Genomic DNA, 23,106 nt, shown 5'->3' on the forward strand with positions numbered 1-23,106 from the left:
TCAGGGGGTCTACCAAGCAGGGGGCCAGTGTTAGACTTGTTGGGGCCCAGGGCAGAAATCTAAAGCCCGATCGCATGGGGCTGAAGCCTGGGGCCCTGAACCCCGCCACCCAGGGCTGAAGCTGAAGCCTGAGCAACGTAGCTTCGTGGGGGCCCCATGGCATGGGGCCATGGGCAGTTGCCCTGCTTGCTACCCCCTAACGCTGGCCCTGGCTTTTATATGCAGAAAACTAGTTGTTGTGGCACAGGTGGGCCGTGGAGTTTTATAGCCTATTGGGGTGGGCCCCAGCAAGAACAAGGTTTAGAACCCCTGATCTGGAGGAGGAAGAAAATCTCTATGAGCCAATGCTAACTCCTTGAGCCAGCCCATCCCCACACTCCCTAGTCACTACCTCCACCAGCCCTGAGACAATAGATTTTAATAGTATCATTGGCCACTGGTTGGTCTTGTGGTGTTACAACTCTTTCTGAGGCACTATTTCTTCTCCGTGATACTAAAGATGCTACTTCTGAATCCCTTAGTTCTCGTCTGAAACCTCTTCCATCTTGGTTTTAAATGGCATTAAGTAAACGTTGCCACCTGTACGATTGCCACATGGCTCTGAACAATGTGTGTTGCAAGCCTGTGATGACAAATGATGACTTCTTAGGGAGGAATCAAAAACCCCACAAGCTGGACACACTTGAATCCTTTGAGAGCCAGGCATCTTGTTCCACCTGTGATCAAAAAGCACCTTGCATTTGCTACTGGTGCTCTGTCTAGGAAATAACAGATCTTTGGCTTTCTTTTTCTTCTGTTTTCTGACTGGCGTTAATACTTTGGTATGTATTTTTCCATTTTTATAATGCATCTCACAGACAAACTCCAGGTGCTCCAAAAAATGATATTGAAAAACACAAAAATAATCCAAACCTATGTAGGCAAAAACAAACAGTAACAACAACAACAACACACGACCTCCTGTCCAAAACAAACAACTAAAACATGACTTAGAGAAGAGCACTGCATAAGTGATTAGGCCTTACAATAGGTCTATTTAATATAATGTCTCTACAGGTAAGATCATGTCTCCTTCCACTGGCTGGTCCCTCCAACTAAAACAGCCTCTACTTACAGTGAAAGGAGTCACTTTTTTAGCATGAGAAGGGCTTGTGTTTTGGGGGCTGAAGGTCTCAGGTTTTCTCCCTGCTAACGACTGTGGTGTCTACACATATGCAGCTACAATTCATTATACCTACACGGCCAACAAACTTGTGTTCTGTTGGACCAAAGAGGGGAGGATGTTCTAGAGGTGGGGGTCTTGCTGAGAACAACCTGCTGCCACTCACAAGTTGTATAGATCTACAGACGGTTGTCTTAGTCATTCACCACTTGTGTCCCTCACAAGCTCTATTTTGAAGACTTAAGTGTGCCTAGGTCTTGAGCAGGCCCACTGCACAGGGGTGACTTTCAACTAGAGAAAGGTCCCAAAACATGAAAGCCCTTCCAGGGCAGAATTGGTAGTTTGAATGGATCACTACCTGAGTGTTGTATCACTGATACTGTATGTATGCCATCTTTTTGTCATGAAAACCCATAACAACTGGAACTACAACAGCCTAGGAATTGGCACAAGCCCTGCTACATGGACTCCAATTTGTATAGCAGGAACTATAATCACAATGAGACATGCCCAGGCCATCGGGCATCCCAGGGGATTTCAGTCACCTGTTTACAAAGTGTTTTGAGTTGCAGCTGTTTCACTGCTCTGATGTTTCAGGAGGTGGGGGCAGTGTGAAAGGATGTTGTTCCTTATGCTCTTTGCTGGGCCATCAGAATTGGGAAACGGGTGTTTAAAAATTGCGCAAGGAAACTGGCAATTGCTGCCTTTGTTTTTCCCCCTTAAATCTGAGTGACTTCCGTGTTAGTGAGAGGTAACAGACCCAGAGACTGACATTCCATACTCGATAAACAGAGAACAGGCAAAGCATGGGCAGTGCAAATGTACGGGTGCTCCAGCCTGGCCTACCAGTCTGCCCCACACCTGATTTGGAGGGATCCACTCTAGGGCTGAGTGGGGAAAGTCTTCCAGGTCCATTCAGTCATTGGCTTTGCTGTTGATGTTGTCAGCAAGAGATCAAAGATAGTTTTTGTGATGTGAACATCTTTAAGAACTGGATTGAGAACGATCACCAGCTCCTTTCAAACAGGCCATTGAACAGCCAGCAGCTGAAAATGACTTTTGGTTACTATCAACCTGACTCAAATTGATCTAACAATTTAAAGGGCTCTCTCTATCGTTAACCTTGCCTGTCCAGCCCGGCTTTAATAATAACAATAGTGAGCTAATTCTCACCTTCTTCTCCCAGCCTGGCTGTGCTGGGATACTGGATGCAGATATGCAGAAAGAATTCCAAAACCCAGTTAGTATCCGGATCCGTGATTTGTACAATGGTGTCTGTGTGTGCTTAGCAGTGCTGAGAGAAGGATCCTGCTAAGTTGTAACAAGCACAGAGAGGGGAGAACATAGGGTCCTGCAGGAGATGATATTGCGTATCACCTGAGCTGCGAGCATTTGCCTGGGTTAGTTGTTTGCTTGTTTTTGTGGGAAATCCCATAGGATTGGTGGAGCTTCTGCAAGGACTGAGGACACTGATAGTTTGTTTCCAATATTTATTTAGCAAGATATTGTAACTGACAGTCACTCATGTATAAAATATAGTGCCAAGCCAATATTTACAATGCTCTGCAGATATATTTAGCCTGCTGACCCTCTCCCTATTGCTTTTCCCAAATGGTGATTCACCTCAACTGTCATGTGCAGGTGAAGTATTGCCTCTGCCAATACTGCAGGTGAGTCCCTTGCCTTCTTAGACCGTGCCAGGAATCTAGCCACACTCTCCTGGCAAAGAATGAAGATCCAATCGTCTACTGAAAGCAAAATGGGGTCAAACAAAAGGCAAAGGTCAGTTAGATCAGAACAGGACAATTCATCGTGTCTCTAGCTAACAAAAAAAACCATGTTTGATTCTGAATAACGCTGATTTATTGGGCGCTGGCAGCTTTTCCTCTGTAGCCATGAGTGACTTCTCTTTTCAAATAGTCCCAGAATTATCTGGGCTGGTGCTACAGTTCATCAGGCTTGGTTTCTCTAGGCAACATCGAAGGAGAACTTGGTATTTGCATAACACATCTCCAAGGATCTCACAGTACTGTACTAATAGCACTTAATACAACACTGTACTTTGCCTGGGTGCTGCAGTCTGTCTGTGCAGTCAGCTGCAGACTCAAGGACTAAGCCTCACAGCTCACCAGCAAAATAAATATTATCACCCCTGTTTTACAGCTGGGGAGAGAAACTGAGGCAGAGAGCCATTAAGTGACTTGTCCAAACTCACACAGTGAATCAGGATCAGAGCTGGGAACAGAATCCAAGTTCCTGACTCCCTCACTTTCGCTCTAGACAATAGAGAACACTTCCTCTCTCTCAGGTTATCAGTGACAGCTGCCATCCTAGATGTGTTATGCTCTCACCACCTTGTCATACAGGAAAGTTTTCAACTCCGTGTTTTTCGCTGATGCCTGTATAAAGCTGTCTAAAGAAGAGGTTATAAAAGCGGAAGGTGAGGAATGCTGAATTCTAGTCTAATCTATATTTATATGGCCCTTGTTGCTGCAAAGCAGAAAAAATGTCATTGGAACAATTTTTTTTTGCCACCAGACAGGATATTTAAAAAACCCAGTAAAAACTCTGTTTGATGGTATCTTTGTACAAATATTTAATTCCCAATTTAATTTAAAAACTATCTTTAATGTTGCTTTTGTGCCTGGCAGTTAAATCAGGAGGCTGGCAAACTGATCCCTTTTCAGTTATGTTATTTTGACTGAGGCAGCAAAGGGGATCAAAGAGGAGAAATCCAACAATAGTAGCATTTTATCATCCTGAATATTTTGCTCTCTCTCACTCTGATATTTGCAGGCAAACGATTATGTGACTAATGGATTTGTATTTCTGAAGTACTAAGAGTACAGATCAGAACATTTGTAGCATTAAAAAAGAATTTGGTATAACTGAATTGAAACAAGGAACATGTCAACCGAAATCAAGGGTGCCTCCCAACACACACAGAAGTGCTTTCCCAGAGAGGATGTCATGTTACTCCAGTCTTTTTACTGTCAGCCATTTGTTTTCATGCCACATAATATCACATTAACTGGATGTTATTATGCATTCCATCTTAGTCTTGTTAGCTTGCTTTCAGCATGTCAAGCTGACATATTTTTGTTGTACAGTTAATTGCTGAATACTCAAGGACTTTAATTCCTACATTAACAGTTTATCTGACTAGGAGAGAAAATAAGTGCTGGATCCATTGTCAATTCTTTAAAGTGTAATATCCTCCTGACTTACAGTTTATTACCCAAGAGGGTAGGAGAACTTGAAATGTCCCCTGTTATTTATTTAAAAACTTTGCTATTGCACACAGCAACATCACATCTGAGCACCTCCCAAGTATTAACGGGTGTAGCTTCATAACATCTCGTAACACAAGCATCTAATAGCGTCTCTGTTCTACAGAGAAGGAAACTGAGGCACCCAGAGGCTCAGGGATGTGCCTAAGGTCACATACGTCTGAAGCAGAGAAAGGAAAAGAACCCAGGTCACCTGATTTGTGATCCACTGCTTTCATCCTTCCTCTCATGCTCATGCATAGAAATTGCTACTGTATGTGTTACACCCTGACCAGGTGCCCCTCTGTATAGAAATTGCGAGTCTATTGCGAGTGGATCCAGTCGTTGAGTCCCATGTGCTCCTAAGCCAACTGAGTCTGGATGGAGCCTAGTTACTGTTTCTAGCTCTGAAATTCCAGGACATACTCACAGGCTCAAATCTCTAGTGTGATGCCCTTCTTTGGGACATGATGGCATCCAGTCGCCCTACGCCCCAAAACCAGTGTCTCAGACCTCCCAACCCCCTTAGTTGCTTACTCGTGCTCCCCCAGAGTTCTACCTAGATGTGAGCCCTCTGGCTTCTCATTTAACCCCCTTCAGGGACAATGGGGCAGGAAAGCAAGGAATATAGGCTTAGCAAAGAATTTCTTAACCACAACCACTTTACTCTTTAAATGCTCTAAAGCATTACAGACCTTTGCAAAATAATAAAAGTCCAGAGATGTACCCTCCAATAGTCTGATCTCACCTATTCTGTGAGTTTTGTCAGCATTTCAGGCTAGGCAGCGTCTCTCCGGCCTTCCATCTCTCTCCAGCCTCTTCTTGCATGCAGCGATGGGTGACTCCCACTTTTCAGAGAAGAGAAACCCCTTCTTAAATACAGTCTCTCTCCCTTTGGCCATGTGGCCATCAGGCTGAGAAGCAGCAGAACCCCCGGCCATGCTGGCACCCCAATGTCGAAAATCCATTGTTCTATGGGGTTGGGCCAGTAGTTAACAGACAATCCAACTTAATGGTCCTAGATTGCTCTGTGATGGCTTCTGAGTCATAGTCCTTCAATCAGGCGTCAAGCATCTTTCCTGGGTATACTAGCTATCTAGAATACCTCATAATAACCCTGCCTTTGGTTCTTCAGCACATATCACAAAATGGCATTCCTTCTACAAAATGGAATTTATAATTTGAACCAGATATATCCCACTCTGTGATAGAGTGTACCTGTTAGAGTTCTTTTGACATTACCGTTGATAGTTGTATTACTGTTCTTATTTGTATTGCTGTAGGGCCAAAGGGCCTCAAACAGGGATCTGGGCTCCCCTGTGCTAGATGCTATACCAGGGGTCTGAAACACATGGCCTGCAGGGTTATTTTCAGCAGCTCGCCAGCTCCCCGTGGTACCCCTGCCCCTCCAGCATTTACCTAGAGCGGCTCCGGCCCGGCGCGCACTGGGGGCAGGGCAGGCTCCCTGCCTGCCTGCCTGCCCTGCCCCTGCGCCGCTCCGGGAAGCGGCCGGGACCCAGGGGAGGAGGGGGCACAGGGGTCTGTGTGTTGCCCTGGCCACTCCTCCAGGTACCTCCCTTGAAGCTCCCATTGGCCGGTAACGGGGAACTGCGGCCAATGGGAGCTTTGGGGGAGGTAACTGGAGGAGCGGCCAGGGCAACACACAGACCCCTGTGCCCCCTCCCCCTCCCCCCCCCCCGGTCCCGGCTGCTTCCCGGAGCGGCGTGGGGGCAGGGCAGGCAGGCAGGGAGCCTGCCCTGTCCTGCCGCCGGTAGGCGCCGGGCTGGACCTGCCCCCCGAACCCCTTCTGAAGCCGAACCTCCTGCCCTGAGCCCCCTGCTGCACCCCACACCCCTCCTGCACCCCAACCCCCTGCCCTAAGCCCCCTGCTGCACCCCAACCCCCTGCCCTGAGTCCCCTGCCCACCCTGCACCCCCTGGGGGCAGGGAGGGGGCAGAGTTGGGGTGGGGATTTCAGGGAAGGGGTTGGAATGGGGGCAGGGAAGGGGCGGGAAGAGGCAGGGCAGTGGCAGGGCCTCACAGAAGGGGTAGAGTGGGGGCGGGGGCAGGGCAGTCGGGGGGGGGGGCGGTCAGTGGTGCAGCCCTTGGGCCAATGTACTAGTCCTTATGTGGCCCTCGTGGTCGTTTGAGACCCTTGTGCTATACAAACGTATGGTTCTGACAGTCTCTGTCTGATAGCTCACAATCTCATTCTATAGCAACTTGCAACACGTAGATGAAAGATGAACAATGAATATGCAAAGGACAAGGCAAAATTCAAACATGTTTGTTTTGTTTAACATGCAGTACTCTGAGCTTGCCACCTGCCCAACTACAGGCGAATTCAGCCTTGGTGTAATCATGCACAACTTCCATTGACTTCAGCTGGAATTGCATCTCCTTATGACAAGGCTGAATTTAGTCCTGTATCTTCCATTAGAATTCTAGCAATTGAATGGGGGTGCCCAAGCTATAAGAAGAAATTCTTTTAGTCAGATATACAAAATTGCCAGGTGATGGGGTTTCCAAGGCTTGGAGCCACAGTCCTAGTCATGGGCAATCAGCACCTGCTCCTGTGAAGTGCTGAGCACTGAGTGAGCTCAGCACCTCACAGGAAACAAAAGGTCTATTCAGTCAGCTGGTAGGAGCCCCTGTTACTGGGATGTACTAATATTACAAAGCTAGCATTTTAGAGGATGCAGGTAACAAAAGCACCTTTACACTGCACCTTAAATGGAGCTGAGGTTATTAAATGCATCTCAAATCACCTTAGCCCTGACCTTGAGGTCTTTACAGGCCAGAGAGATCAATTTCCACACATAATTCATTCCTTAATTTATTGACCCACAGCCAGCAACAGTGCCTTTTATTTACACATTTTAAAATAACAAGAGGTGCCTATCTGAACTCCCTAGGCCACTCTGAAAAATACTCAAGAAAGAGCAATCCTATAACATATCAGAATACTAAACAAGCAGGCAGTACACGAAGCATTGACAATTGTGGTGATGGGGTAACCCACTGGGTGTTATGTGTCCCCTTCTGTGCCTGATCAACAGAGGAAATGGGCCTGTTACAACTCTCAGCTCTTTAGCTCCAGCTGTAGGGACTTGGGCCAGGCCCCCAGTTCAATCTCTGGTGTAAGCCACAATGGCAGCTGCCATGTAAGTTGGAGTTTGTCTGGGATTCAAACTGCTGTGGGCTTCTTTTGCCCAGTGGATGTATGTAGCATGCACTGGCCAGTGTCTTGACCGAGGGAGCTTGTTCCACATAATTGCATGTAACTCCCACAGCAGTTTAGGACTGAATCCCCATTTATGTGGGGACTGATACTGCAGACCTCCAGAGTTGAAAGCATGAATCTGTACAGCTTGAGCTAAGGAGCTAGGTTCTGTAACAGCCCCATATCCCTGTGGATAAGGGACACGATACACCCGCTGACCAGTGGGTTACAATGCCTGAGATCACTGTGAATCAGATCAGAGGCTCCCAGACTGCAATCTCACAATAACAGCTGTTAGTCACTAGAGACCTGGCATAGATTCAGACTAGCAGCCTAGTGCCACTTCTCTGTTATTAGTTCCTTGAGTCATAACGTTCCTCAATTATACAGAAATGTTCATATGTTTTCATATCCCTGCTCGTATTTATTGTGCAAGTCATTTAAAAAAACTGAAGTGCAATAATTAATCTCCCCTTTGGGTCTGTTGTGTCTTCAACTGGCAGCAAATGTAGCGAACCCAGCCTATGGAACTCTTCAGAACCAGCCATTCCATGTACCTCCATCTCATCCACTCCATCTCATTTCAAATCTCCTTTGGAAGTATTCCACATCTCCCTTGCCTAAGCCTGTTAATTTCACTCTGGAGCTACTACTGAGTTATTTATGATCTAGACTGGGATCTTCAGAGGGGCCTAAAGGGCTATAGCACCCAACTCCCATTGAATTGCAATTAATGCCCTTTGGCTCCTTTGAAAATCCCAATTTAACCCTGCATAGCCTTGGGTAAGGCTTGTATAATACAGCATAATGTACTATACTGTACTTCTTTTTTGGACATGAGAGATTTGTTATATCATCAGTCAAAAGGGTCTATGTTTAAAGCCGTACTGCTAAACTACAAGCACTCAAAAATGATGAGTTAGGCCTCAAAAATAACAAGATCAACGTAAACATTGTGAGATTAAAACAAAGCAAAAACTCTAGGTTTTTTAAATTTATTTTTTGAGGCTTGGGGGAGGATGTCACATTTTTAAGCTTTTCATCACTACCAAGAGAGCCAGAAGTTGCTTCTATTTTTTTTTAAAATGAAAGCTGATCTTCTCATGTAATCACAGGACTCCAGTAGCTGCAGCTTTTAGAAAAACACCAAGTATTGCAAAGTTTAGCAGCCCTGTATGGGAATCAACAGCAATTTGTGAATGGTGGCTGAAGCAATCATGAGTAAGCACAGGGGACAGAACACATGGACTGTCCCAGCTCAGTAGCTGTGGCAGTCCCAGATCTTATTTCCGTGATGGGCTAGATTGGGGTGGGGAACCCTTTTTCTGTCACAGGCCATTGACCCACAAAAAAAAAAAAAAAAAATCAATCGTGGGCCACTCACCTGCCAGGGGTGGGGTGGGGGTGTGTGTGCAAAGGCTAGGGGCTTCCCCCCCCCCCCACAGCAGGGCAGGAGAGGAGCCAGCCTCACAGTTCCAGCCCTGCAGGGGGGTGCAGAGGCTCGGGGCTTCCCCCCACAGCACAGCAAGTTTGCGCTCAGGGCTCCAGCCCTGTGGGGGAGCACCACAGGAAATTAACCAAAGGGCCAGATCCGGCCCACAGGCCGTAGGTTCCTCACCCCGGACTAGATACAGGAGGTAGCAGGCCAGCTTCTCCGGCCTGTTGTGCAGGTGAGCCTCAGTTATCAGAATGACCCCTCCAGGCCTTGAAAAAAAATCTATTAATATTATACAGAAAATGTATTCCCGCCCTCTGGTGCGCGCTGGTTCTCCAGAAAGCTCAGCTGCTCCCAGGCCTTCCAAGGAGCTGGGCTCGCTGCATGGCCCTGCTCTCTTCCCCCAAGCCAGGAGGCATCTCTCAGGAGATGCTGACCTGCCCCCGTCCTCGACGGCGAGCGCCTTCATTGTGTCTGTCCAGCGCCGAGCACAACGGGGGTCCAAGCACCGCCCAGGCCCAAGCCCGGGAGAACTCACAAGGTGGAGCAGGAACCATGGTGCAAAGGCCTGGGCAGCCCCGCCCATTGGGATGGGGAGGCGTGGCCTTCTAGCGGTTACCGCGGCCGCCGCCGGGCTTGGCTGCGCCCTGGCGCGAGCTCAAAGGGCGGGGCTTCAGCGTCACCCGCCCCGTCCTCTCCGTCTGCCCGGCCGCCCTCTAGTGCCCCGGAAGCAGTTGCGCCCGCGCCCCCCGGAAGTGGTTGTGGCGGTGCTTCTGGGCTCCGGAGCCGGCCGAAGGAGTCTCCCGGCGGAGTGGGCGCCATGTTCCTGACGGTGGCCGCCTGTGAGTGAGGAAGGGGATCCGGCTCCGCGCAGCTGCCGCTAGCTGGGGCGGCGGCGGCGGGGGAGGAGCGAGGGGCAGCGGGGGGCGGCTGGGGCCTGACGGTGTCAGGGACGCGCTTGGGCCCAGGCTGCGCTACTGCTCCTCCCTCATCGGCCCTACCTCTCCCGGCGGGCATTGCGGCGCCCCCTGCTAGCCGACGTCACCCCAGCGAGCTGCGAGGGAGGAGTGGCCCAGGGGGCACCTCGCCCTGCCTGCTCCAGCAGCTCCTCGGCCGCCGCTGCAGAGGGGGGCAGGTGGAGGCCGCAGTGACTGTAGCAAGAAAGGGGGGGTGGGGGCTGCAGGTGAATTTTTAAAGAGATCTGCCCGAGTGGCTTGGCTGGTCTTTCCCTTCTGCTTCTCAGGCACGTATCTGTCAACCAGCGGTGTCGTCCCAGGAGTTGTTCAAAGCCCCAGCTGCGAGCGAGCGATTACAGGGCTAACAGTATTTAATTTCTAGAAATGTCACATCTTAGTCAAAGTTTACCTGTGAGTTAAGTCATTTTAAAAATGAACGGATGGTTTGGCCATTGGATGACGAGGACCCTAATCCTGAACTTGGCTGAGTCCCTGGTCATCTGGAAACCTATATGGACATGTCAGAATAGGCCCAAGTGTGGATTGAAAACTTAAAAGGGCAGGGAGATAAAATATCTGAATTCCATAAACTGCTGTCAGCAACTGTGAAAGAAATGCTTGGTTAAAAGAATGAAAGAAAAGGAAATAGTTAAAAACATTACTTAGATTCTACAATCTTTGAGGCAGGGACCATCTTTTTGTTCTGCGTTTGTATAATATCTAGTACATTGAGCTCATGGTCCCTGAGTGGGGCCCCCATAGGTGCTACTGCAATACAAATACATTATAAATGAAACCGGAATGTCCAATATAAGGTAACTTTTGGGGCATTACCTGTGGTGACATGTGTGCTGCGTTATTACTTATTATTACAGATTCTGGATTGGGCCCCTCTGCGTTGAGGGCTGTATAAACAGACAGTCGGGGACAGTTCATGCCCCAAAGGGTTTCCTGTCTAATTTAAGAAAATATTCTTGTGAGGGTAAGAATCTCAATGAAGGAAGATGGTAACATAAGCTCATGTGCTTGTGGATCCCTCCCTTACTCTGTGGAGTAATGTCCCCATGGAGGGCATTTCCCAGGATTGGATTTGCATGGAGGTAGTAGTGGGGGGTGGATGACCCCATTTGGGTGGAGACAGGATCTGCCAGGGATCCTGCCCATTCCTCAGCTCATCATTGGTTGTGTGATTTCTTGTAGGTGTTCCATCAAAAATGGGTTTTAGAGAGAGATTTGAAGAGGAGGGTAGCTGCCTTATGTTTCAGTTCAGAAAAGGCATTCTTTGTGAAAGGCGCAGAATGCCTATATTGGTGGGAGAAGTGGATAAATGAGTGTTGCTAAAGTGCTGGAGGGGCTTAAGAGATTAAGATAAAGAAATAGAAGAAAAAGGCAGAGCTGAGAAGGGCCTTAAATGTGAGTGCAAGAAGCTTGAGCTTTTATGCAGTGGAAAACAGGAAGCCCGTGGAGGGATTCTGAGAGTGAAGTGACATAGGGACAAGGGATCTGATCTTCACAGTATTTTGAAAGAACCTGAAGTGGGAGTAGTCAGAACTACTAGGGGCTTGAACAAGAGCTTTGATTGTGCAGACAGAACATAAAGTGGATTTTGCTACACTTTTACTTACCTTGCAGTATTGCCCGGAGGGTACAAGCGGGCCAGGGCCTACTGGGCTAGGCACTGCACAAATGATTTTTAAAATGATATGATGGGGGAAATAAAGCTGGATTTTGGCGTGGTCTAGCTATACAAGGCAAGAGGAATCTCCTTTACAACTGATTGTCTTTGCCTGGCTGCTCTGGGACTGTTCCAAAAGCAGCTTTTGTGCAAAGCTGTAATCATTTTTATATGTTAATAGTTAAAAGAAAACAAGATGGTAATGTAACTTTCTTTCTTTTTCTTCCTTTCATCATTGTGCTCCACAAACAGTGGCCAAGAGCAAATCCAAGTAAGTGACATTTTACTGGTTTGAGCTATTCCAAATGATCTGCTTCCCACAGTTGCATCCTACAATGATACACAAATATGGGGTTCTCACAGAATCTCTGAATAAAGAAAAAAGAAAAGGAGTACTTGTGGCATCTTAGAGACTAACCAATTTATTTGAGCATGAGCTTTCGTGAGCTACAGCTCACTTCATCGGATGCATACCGTGGAAACTGCAGCAGATATTGTTTCATGATCTCTGTGTGTATATAATATCTGCTGCAGTTTCCACGGTATGCATCCGATGAAGGGAGCTGTAGCTCACGAAAGCTCATGCTCAAATAAATTGGTTAGTCTCTAAGGTGCCACAAGTACTCCTTTTCTTTTTGCAAATACAGACTAACACGGCTGTTACTCTGAAACCTGAAATAAAGAAGAGGAGTATTAGTGGCACCTTAGAGACTAACCAATTTATTTGAGTATAAGCTTTCGTGAGCTACAGCTCACTTCATCGAATATATAAAGCTTATGCTCAGATAAATTGGTTAGCGTCTAAGGTGCCACTAATACTCCTTTTCTTTATTTCAGGTTTCAGAGTAACAGCCGTGTTAGTCTGTATTTGCAAAAAGAAAAGGAGTACTTGTGGCACCTTAGAGACTAACCAATTTATTTGAGCATGAGCTTTCGTGAGCTACAGCTCACTTCATCGGATGCATAAAGCTTATGCTCAGATAAATTGGTTAGCGTCTAAGGTGCCACTAGTACTCCTTTTCTTTTTGCGAATACAGACTAACATGGCTGCTACTCTGAAAAGAATCTCTGAATGTACATGAAGTATTTGTCGTTCTTCAACCTAGGAGCTAGACTGCATCTCCTTTGCATGTAATCTCTCCCCCACTCTCTGGAATGGGAGATCTGCAGTACTGTCCCCTTGAAGGGTATTCCCCAGGGTTAGATTCTGCACGGAGGTAGCATTGGGGAGTGAATGACCCTTTTTGGGTGGAGGCAGGATCTGGCAGGGTGCACATCAATGAACTCATCCTGGAAGAATTATTTGAGTAAGTTCTAGAGCCCTGGGGCTGTGCTGCTTTTCCTGTAGTGTCGTCTCTGTGGTGGGGATCTAATTTTAATGGAGTTTCTGAAGGCAGCCATTGCAGAGGGATCCCTGGCAGCAGAGCTCCAAGAAGCTGGGTGAGACAGTGAAGAAGCACAGGGCCTCCATGCACATAGTCTTGTCCCCTGGATGACCTGAGAGGGTTGAGTCCAACCCTGTGGTGCACTTTAGGGGGGGAACTCCATGGCAACCCTCTTCCCTGAACAGGACAATTAGAGAGACTCTCTGAGGGATCCTCATAGTCACGTACTTGCCGAGCCTCATTCATTAAGTGAGGGCAATCTGTATGCATATGTGGTTAGTTTGGACCTCTATGGGGTCCAGGCTAATGCGTGTGGTGTTTTTATCAGCATTACATTTCTAGTAGAGTATAGAATGGTTCCCTGAACTTCTGTAGCTGTTGTGTATAATGATCATAAAACAGTTGCTTGTCTATTTTGCTGAACAAGTTTCAAGGTGGGTGCCATCACTTTCAGTTAATAAAGTAACTATTGTCGAGGGCAAAGCTCTAACACATTCTCCGTCTGGGCTGGAAGTGCAGCAGAGACAGAGTTCTGAGCACCTGGCCCCTCTCAAGAATGTGTTAATGGGCTGTGGAGGAAGATAGATCCGGATCCCATGGGCTAAAAAGAAGATTGGCATAGTCTGGGGCTGGGAAGGAAATAAAGGACTCTGGAAAAATTTGTCTTTGCTCCCCCATAAGTAAGGAGACAAGAATGAATGAAAATATATATGAGGGGTGAACAGTTATGGCCAAAATTGTATTTGTAAGGTATTTAGACAAATCCAAGAGACTAAAGTGATAAAGAAGCTCTGTTGTCGAAGAACTGTCATTAAAACATCCCTGTTGTTTCCCCTGGTTCTCAGAAGGTGCATTCCTGCATGGATCTGTAATAGTTCGTACTTGAAAGCTCTGGAAAGAGGACCTCCTGGCATGCTTCTTGTTGAAGATTTAAAAATCATCCCCAAATGAAGCTGGTGCCAGGCACCCGCTGGGTTGGCAGTGTCTCTCCTCTCGTGGTGTTTCTGCAGAATTGTCAGGGCTTGACATTCAAAGTGCAGTTTTAAAGTACATGCCCAATAGGAGGGGTCTCAGTTTGACACCAGCCTTAATAATAATCATGTTCTGCCATCATCCCCTCCCACCAATGAACAGAGCATGGTAAAGTTTCCTCAAGGAGGAAGTATAAATACAATTAACTTCACTAACCTAAAAGCTTTTTATGGCTTTTTTTATCTTGTATTTCTCCCCTTTTTATTCATTAAGAAACTAAATTTATTTTCAAAGCCAAGTGCTTCTCTTTTTGGTTTTGTGTTCTCTTCCCTTCTTTCTTCATCATTTTATTGGTCCTCCTCCGGCCCCTTTGCTTTCCCTTTTTGGGTCTCTCCCCTAGATTTCCTCCCTTCTTGTTCTGCTTACACTTCACTAGAGCATTTGGCTTGGGTTGCCTGATTAAGTTGGAAATTTTCATAACAAAGTGTCTTACTCAAAAAGAACCTGCCCTCAGACATGTACCAAATAAGAGTTTCAAACTCTGGTTATATTGATATCAGTGGGCTAGAAAGAGGAAACTGACCAGAAGGTGTTTGAGGAAGTGGGAGAGGTATGGGGGAAGGAGTCTGCTACATGGTTACAGGTGCTATGCCTGATCCCTGTAGTGGGTGTACAGGAGATGACAGAAAACTGGGTCATTCACTGGGTCTTTTAGCTCAGGGAAGTCTAGTGGTTACCCTTCATTTGAGGGGGGAAGAAAGAATGTTTTTTTTCATGTAAAACTAGACTTTAAATCAGACCAGGCAAAGCCATATGTACTGTATATGCTGTTGGGAGTGACATTGCATGGGTGAGCAAATAGGGATTTTCTCTGTTTAATTTCAAGGGATCATATTGTCTGTAAGCCAGGAAATTGAATGTGGGTTCTACCTGCAATGCTTTCTTCAGATCATTTCATTGCGATGGAAGAGGAGAGATCACCACTGGAGAAATGGTCAAGGGGCTTGACCCTCCTTCCCTAACCTCCAGATGCCCTGAGATCATGGGGAGTACCAGAGAGCTGGCAGTACTTATGGATTTGCAGGGAGGCTCAGTTGTCTTCACATTATACCCCAGTTTCTCCTCTTCTTCTCTCTACGGTACATGGCTGCTGCCCGAACTCCTCCACTGGGTTAGCATCATCTGGGAGTTTGCGAGGGCATGATGCTCTGGAGAAGTACCATCTCACCAATCTTGCCACCTCTTGACCTGTTTCTGTGGCATACCATCGTGAGGGGCTCTGCTTTCCCTTTTTGTATGTAGATGGAGTGAGGGGCATACTGCTTTAGGTCCCAGTGCAAGTGGAAGAGACAGTTGGGCTCTGTATTCTGAGATACTGTATTGGCTATAACCTGGATACCTTTAAATATGATCATCCTCTGTTCCCTTTCTAAAAAGGAGCCATACTGAGTCAGTTGTATGCAGATCTTTTCTTTATCTTATTTCAGTATGAAAACTACTTTCTTGGCCATGGTCTATGTTCCATTCAATAGCAATTAACCTGAGGCTGATGTTGAAACGTACAGTCCTGCTATGGACTCAGCACTCTAAAAGCATCATGATTTTAGTGGGGTGGTTTTCAAACCTCCCCACCCTTGGCCCATAGATTCCCCTTCACTCCAAGTGCCACCTCTTAGGCTCCCTGAATCCCTGCCTTCTTTCAGATGAATAGCTTCTCTGCCTGTGTCCCTCCCATCGCCCTTTCCAGACAGAGTTCCTTGCTGTTCATGGATTTGCTGGTAGGAGGTTTTAATTAGAGCTGATCAAAATTTGGAATTTCTGTTTCACAGGAAAATTTGATATTTTGAAATTTCTGATTTGGACCATGTCAGCAGAAGTATCATGTATTATGGTGTGGTATTTGGCATGGCAGAATATGACCCGTTGTCTTATGCACAAATGCTGCAGACATCATGAAATATTATAAAACTAACAGAGAGGTGGGGGGGGCGTAATTTTCAAAATGAAAAATTAATTTTGAAATGAAATGTTTTGGAAATAAAAAATAGTTTTGAGTTTTTTTGTGTGGGAAATTTTGTCAACGTGATTTTCATAAGAAAAACAAGTGGTTGTGTTGAAACACCTTTTTCCAACAGAAAACTGTTTGGACCAAAGATTTCCGAGCAGCTTTAGTGTGAATATTTCAAGTTGCTTTCACTGCCTCCCTTATACTTGTCCTGTCTGATGTGCCTGCTGGCCTGGGGAGAGAAACCAGGGTCTGCTCCCAAAACTTCGTCTCCTGACCTACAACACTCGTGCATCAGCGTTGCTTAGCTGCGCATTGGCAACATCTGTTGAAGTTGCAGTTGCTCATCAACTCTTGCAATCAAACCCATGTAACAGCTCAGCTAAATTTAGTATTTTATTGACACTAAATTGTCCCTAATAGGTACAGATGGTGACATTAAGTGTCTCAGTTCACTTAACTGCCCATGTCAAAGGGGAATGTCTGCAGTGGAGACACTGACTAAAAAACAGTGTTCATCACCGCTGTATACATCTGCCTTTGGCCATAATGATGTCCCTTGTCATTTTAGGTACATCCTTGTGAGGATGGTGAGTGCAGCAGGGACAGGCTACTGTTACAACATCAAGAGAGCCCGACTACAGGAGAAATTGGTCCTGCTGAAATATGATCCCATTGGTAAGAACTTAAGAAATTACATGCTGTCTGGAAGATGCATGCTCTCTCTTCAGTTGAATGTAACAATGTATCGAGTATAAGCAGAGTAATACTTAGCATTTTACATGCTCAAACCACTGTATTATTCCTTAAAATGTCCCAGTGGAGGAGGAGGTAATATTAACCCCATTTTACAGACTGTGGCACGGACACAATGAGGCAGTGACTTGCCCAAGACCTCACAGCAAGACAGTGGCAGAGCAGAGATTAGAATTCGTACATTCTACTTCCATGCTCAGTTTACTAGACTAGGCTGTCTCGTAAGAATCAGCAGTGAGCTACGCAGCTGCAGAGAAGTTCGTTGGGACACTTAAACCAAAAGAGCAGTAAACTCTCATCACAGTGTCAAGATGAAATCTATTTAAAATATTTCTATTTAAACAATGTCTAATACAGAAATAAATGCAGGTTCCCACATGTTTGGAGAAAAGTTCTCCACTGTTCTGCTGTGTTCCTCTGACTCTCAACACTCTCCATCATTTAAAACCTGATTCATTGTAAGTCATGGGTGTCAACAGCACTTGCCAAGAGTTCCTCTTTTTTTTTAAAAAAAAAGTGTTTTAAAAAGTGACTTGGGAAGGCACCAATTTGTAACTAACACATTAAAGGCTAAGTTGGGGACATTCTAACCTGCTTTAGCTCTTAAAATAGCATGGGAGAGTTAAGTCCGTACAGCTCCCAGGTACCTCCTGCAAAACACCTGGTAATCTGATATTTAACTAGGGCATAATTTAAAAAACCACATAGCTCTGAATATATAGTGTAGCCATTTGGCTGATAGTCATATGGGATATTATCTTCAGTGCAGTCTTGGTGGAAGATTAACACTGATATTCTCTGACTTAAGAATGCAGGAGTCTGATGCCTGTGGAGAGAGGCTCCTGGAGATACAAGCTGATTTAATCAAATTCCTCAAAAAATATTCATGTTGGCAGAAACTGAATTTCATGTGCAAGGGAAAGCCTTAGATCAGGCGGTGGTGGGATTCATTTCCTGGGTTGGAAAATGAGTGTATTAATTTCATATTAACTTTATTGCTTCAGAACATTCCACAACCAACCCCTCCCCCCTTCCCCCCCCACACACTAGAAACACTATCCAGTTTTCAGAGTAGCAGCCGTGTTAGTCTGTATTCGCAAAAAGAACAGGAGGACTTGTGGCACCTTAGAGACTAAAAATGTATTTGAGCATAAGCTTTCGTGAGCTACAGCTCACTTCATCGGATGCATTCAGTGGAAAATACAGTGGGGAGATTTATATACACAGAGAACATGAAACAATGGGTGTTACCATACACACTGTAACTAGAGTGATCAGGTAAGGTGAGCTATTACCAGCAGGAGAGGGGAAAAAAAAAAACCTTTGTAGTGATAATCAAGGTGGGCCATTTCCAACTGTTGACAAGAACGTGTGAGGAACAGTTGGGGGGGGAAAATAAACATGGGGAAATGTACTATTTGTGTACTATATGTACTATTTCCCCATGTTTATTTTCCCCCCCCAACTGTTCCTCACACATTCTTGTCAACAGTTGGAAATGGCCCACCTTGATTATCACTACAAAAGGTTTGTTTTCTCTCCTGCTGGTAATAGCTCACCTTACCTGATCACTCTAGTTACAGTGTGTATGGTAACACCCATTGTTTCATGTTCTCTGTGTATATAAATCTCCCCACTGTATTTTCCACTGAATGCATCCGATGAAGTGAGCTGTAGCTCACGAAAGCTTATGCTCAAATACATTTTTAGTCTCTAAGGTGCCACAAGTCCTCCTGTTCTTTTTACTATCCAGTTTGTGTGCAGTGCACTATAGAGTGGCGTTCTTAGCCGAGCAGGAGTTTGGTGGCAGAACAGCCTGATGCAACCCATAGAATAGAAATGGGAGGTAGCTTGGAATGGCCTGGGGTTCACATTTGGTGGAGGGGAAAAAAAATTCCTATAGCCTATACCAGAGGGAAAGCGAGACGCTGAGGCATGTGTGAAAGGCAGGTAAATTTGAGTCTGGCCATCCATGGAGGCCAGACACCGTATTTGATGTACTTTCTGTCTGTATGCACTTACACACAAAAAAGGTGAAGTGAATTTCATAAACAATGGAACCTGCATTTAGGGAACTTTTTATAGTGAGGTAGAAAGTCCCAGATGGTTGCAGTGCATAATGTAAAGGTTTCAGTCACAACTAGGCTGTGATATGTTGGGAAAATTACTTCAATCCTCTATCTCTGTGGTGCACAATGTCAGCCCTACATATTTTTCAGTGTTAAGTTACTAAAATTCATGTTAAGCTGAAAGGTGGTTGCACAAACGGCATTGTAGTTTCCCATGCTCATTCTCTTAGTGACTTCCATATCACATGTGCAATTTAGAAGTAAAATGATTTTCCTGACTTCAGGTTGAGGATTTACAGTCCAGCTCAATTTGTAGTTCACCCATCACTTATAATAAAGATTCTGCAGGTGGTCCTTGAAGAAGGATTGTTGATATGCGAGGCAGATTAGAATCCAGTTTACTTTCCCATAGCTGTCTGGACTCGGCAGTGCTAAGACAAGCAGAAAAGCCGTAAAAACCTTTGTGTCCCAATGCAGAGCAGACTGACTCAGAATAGACATGGCAAGCAGCTGTTGAGTGAAAAGGTTCCATTTTCAGAGTCACTTAGATCCTAATGTTTGTCCTTCATGGGGTAAAATAGACACCTGTGTACTAAAAGTTATATGTTGTAAAATGAATGCAGAGCTAAAGTCCTTTAAAAGCAGGTTGGCCAGCAGTGGCACTGTGCCAGTAATCATTCGTTCAGTGTTTGTTTAAGCATGGAGGGCAGCAGGAGGTGGGTGTATGGATTTTTTTTCTAGTAAATCCTAACACTTACTTGCTTTCCTACCAAGTTGCTTTCTCTCCACAGTGAACCAACGTGTTCTCTTCACAGAGAAGAGAAAAATACGTTCCATCTGAACAACGCCTTGTAAATGGACTTGTTTTATACATGAGTTGGACTCTTGGGTGGGCGGAATGCTGCTTCTGAAATCCTGCAGCGTGTGCTAAAAGGAGAGGAAATGTACTCAATCAACGCCTCCTGTGATTTGAAGGCCATTGTGAATGAGAACAATGTAGAGAGAGAAAAGTCTTTAGTGTCTGGACATAGATCATCACATCAACATTTATTTATCCTTCGAGTTATTTTTACAGTCTTCAATAAAAAAAAATTAAAATAGCAGATCCCATTGTCTGTGTTTTCCATTGTGAAACTGGCTGTAATTGTTAAAGAAACTATTGTTTCACATAGCAATAAAAAATTTTCTAACATTTTCTAAAAGGGAACTTCAGTGGAAGGGTTGCTAGAGGCATTCTAAACCACGATCGACCCATGAAACCATAGGATCACTAGTGTTTCAGAGCTTATAGCCTTATAGTAGAGTGACCTGTAGCATCCTGTAGAGCTAAAGGCTGCTGCCTTTGAAGCCAATGGCAAAACTCCCGTGAGATCAGGATCTGACCCACATAAAATAGAACTTTTTATCAAGCTCATGTATGTAGGACTTATTTTTCACATCTGAATTCATGCCTGAGTAGGCCTATAGTAGATGTCTAAGCCAGCTTTTTGACTAGTGCATTGTGGTTGATTTTGTTCTTTAACTAGTTTATTTGTGTTTATCGCCAAATAAGACAGACTAGGCATCTGGGCATGTGTTTCCCCGGAACACTAAACAGTTAATAAACTGGTATGTACATCTCACTCACCTAAGGGCTCTATCAGCAGCTTGCCCAGAACCAGAAAACCTCACCTAATGGACACAGTATGGAGCCTACTGCAGCCATCATGCAATAGAGAAAGATAACTAGCAGATGTGGACCTGGCATGCAGTGTTTCATTGTGGTCTGAGTGGACTATGGATGAGATGGAACTTTGCATGCTGGTATGTGTGGTCTGCAGATGGTGGTTGAGTCACACTTTGGGCTAAGGCACTTGCCGCGGAGAGCAAGAACTATAGGAATTTGGTTGAAAACTCAAAGCTAACTATTATTCACATTTCAATAGCGATCTCCCAGATTTGAAACTTCAGCAAAATCAAGGAGAATCTTAATTAGTGGAGAGCACAGCAAAGTCTGTGGAGGCCACTGAATTTCAGAGCTCAGTTATCCCTACTCATATTATGGGATGTCTCTTTAGTTTATAGACATGAGTTTTTGTGGAGTGAAATGTTGAACACATAGACTACTAAGTTTTACCATTAGAGTAAGGGTTGTGCTGCACAGTGTGTAGGGCAAGGAACAGAGCCACGATATTTTGCTGGAATGAAAGAGTGCAACCCTAGTGCTCTACTATAGACCAGAATCTAACAGGGAATCAGTGATTGAGAAGGGAGTAAAGACTTTCCTGCTCTCTACTCCTTTAGTAGCCGAGGACCTGGAATCTCTTAGGGGGAAAAAAAAACTTGCCTGTGCACAATCAGAACTCCCTTGCCTGGGATACTGTACAATCAATACATGCAGCTGTCTGCACCATGAGTTAGAAAAGATCCTGTGGCAGGTCCTTCCTGTAGGGATAGGAAGACTGTGTCCCTGATGCTTGGACGCTCACTGATGCGATGAAGTTTGACCTCCTGATCACTTCTTCCATGGATAGATTGGGATAGCAAGCCATGAAGAAAGCCAGTGCTCCCACAAAACTATCGCCAGCCCCCTAAGATGAAAGAAACACACAAAGTTAGGCAGATTACTACACAAGAACACAGTTCAGCTGCATTTACTTGAAATGCAAAAGGTTGCCTTTTAATGCAACAGTCATTGGTGCCAGGAAATCCTGCAAGGCCAGGAGCTGAACTGGATTTGTCTTTCTCCATTTCTATGAAATTCCAAAACACAAGGTTGCTGCCACAATATTAACTCTTGCCCCCCTACCCATCCAACATGTTAGGGTATATAATATATTGTAGCTTACATTTTAGAAGAGAAAACAGGTCTATAAACACACTTCAGTGCAATGGGGCTGAGTTATGCTGGGAGCAACTTTTGCTTTTGAAATTTCCTGTCATTGGAGTGTCTGATTTTGATTTCTCAACCTGAATGTTGAACGAATGCCATTTTCCTCTCCTTATTTAACTTCTGTTTTTCTATAAAAGTGGGAGGGGGAGTGGGAAGAAGGTGAAGAAATTAAGCTATGAGGCTTATAAATTCCTACTTGCAGAACGATGCAGCAACCAGCTGTCTTTAACTGTGAAATGCCCATACTGAAGCTCCGCACTCTGCATAAATTGCTTCCCTTGCTTTAATCCCTAGGATAGTGTTTTTCAAACCACGGGTTGTGACCCAGAACTGAGTCGCAGAATGGAAGGGACTCAGTCACAGCAGCTCTGGTCAGCACTGCAGACTGGGCCATTGAATGTCCCGGCAGCAGTGCTGCCCAGCTAAGGCAGGCTAGCGTCTACCTTTCTGACACCACGCTGTGCCCTGGAAGTGGCCAGCAGTGGGTCTGGCTTCGAGGCAGGGGGGCTACAGGGCTCCGTGTGCTGCCCCTGCTCTGAGGACTGGCTCCACATTCCCATTGGCAGGGTGGGTGGGCGGTGCCTGCAGGTGAGAGTTGCACCTCCACCTAGGAACCAGACCCACTGCTGGGCACTTCTGGGGCGCAGCACTGTCCACGGTGCCAGGACAGGCGGGAAGCCTGCCTCTGCACCCCAGCTGCGCTGCTTATCAGGCCCCAATCCCCTGCCCCAGCCCTGAGCTCCCACAAGCCTGGAACCCCCTCCTGCACCCCAAATCCCCCAGCACCTGCACCCCCAGCCCAGAGTCCTGACCCCCTCCCGCATCCCTGCCCCAGCCAGAGCCCCCTCCCACACCCTGAACCCCTCATTCCTGCACCCTACAGCCCTCACCCCCACATCCAACCCTCTGCCCCAGCCCTGAGCCCCTCCCATACCCCAAACCGCTCATCCCCAGCTCTGTTGGGTCACAGGCATCAACAATTTTCTTCAACTGGGTCTCCAGAAAAAAAGTTTGAAACCACTGCCTTGGGGACAAATGCTGGCCTGCTGCTGGCCGCTTCCTGGGTAGAGGGAAATGCCCCAGTGGCCTGAAAAGGGAGGAGTGTCTTCCTAACCCAGATTGTGGTAGCCTGTCTCCTCATTTACCACTCTCTACCCCCTCATAGAAGTAAAGGTTGGTGTAACTGAGTAGCTGACCCACCCACAGTCCACATCCCTATGAGCCCCCAGGTAGCTGAGTTCCACAATGCACTTCCTGTGGCAGCTTCTGCTATGCCCCAACTCATCCTCCTAGAAACAGCAGGGGATGGTATGCATTTACTCCTTGAG

The 23,106-nt window shown here is 46.0% G+C and overlaps 2 protein-coding genes and 1 long non-coding RNA gene across 7 annotated transcripts in view; 1 reads left to right on the top strand and 2 right to left on the bottom strand.

Moving 5' to 3' along the window:
• Positions 1-2,436: 2,436 nt before the first annotated feature.
• On the bottom strand, positions 2,437-10,099 carry LOC140909407 (uncharacterized). Its single transcript, XR_012158202.2, has 3 exons — positions 9,627-10,099; positions 5,180-5,279; positions 2,437-2,910 (listed from the first exon to the last, which is right to left on the bottom strand). It is a non-coding gene; the product is annotated as an uncharacterized LOC140909407 (long non-coding RNA).
• On the top strand, positions 9,712-20,009 carry MRPL33 (mitochondrial ribosomal protein L33). The gene is made up of 4 exons (XM_073338607.2): positions 9,712-9,930; positions 11,972-11,990; positions 16,653-16,759; positions 19,698-20,009. The coding sequence occupies exons 1-4, from the start codon at positions 9,909-9,911 to the stop codon at positions 19,745-19,747; spliced, it is 198 nt and encodes a 65-aa protein (XP_073194708.1). The 5' UTR covers positions 9,712-9,908; the 3' UTR covers positions 19,748-20,009.
• RBKS (ribokinase) overlaps positions 19,939-23,106 on the bottom strand; it is a 113,373-nt gene continuing 110,205 nt past the window's right edge. For all 5 annotated transcript variants that reach the window (XM_073338606.2, XM_073338602.2, XM_073338604.2 and 2 more), the window contains one exon: positions 19,939-21,476. In XM_073338606.2, the coding sequence (XP_073194707.1) occupies positions 21,303-21,476 (174 nt within the window). In that variant the 3' untranslated portion in view covers positions 19,939-21,302. The remainder of the gene's footprint in view (positions 21,477-23,106) is intronic.

The sequence above is a fragment of the Lepidochelys kempii genome, chromosome 3 (genome assembly GCF_965140285.1).
Source record: "Lepidochelys kempii isolate rLepKem1 chromosome 3, rLepKem1.hap1, whole genome shotgun sequence".
NCBI lineage: Eukaryota > Metazoa > Chordata > Testudines > Cheloniidae > Lepidochelys > Lepidochelys kempii.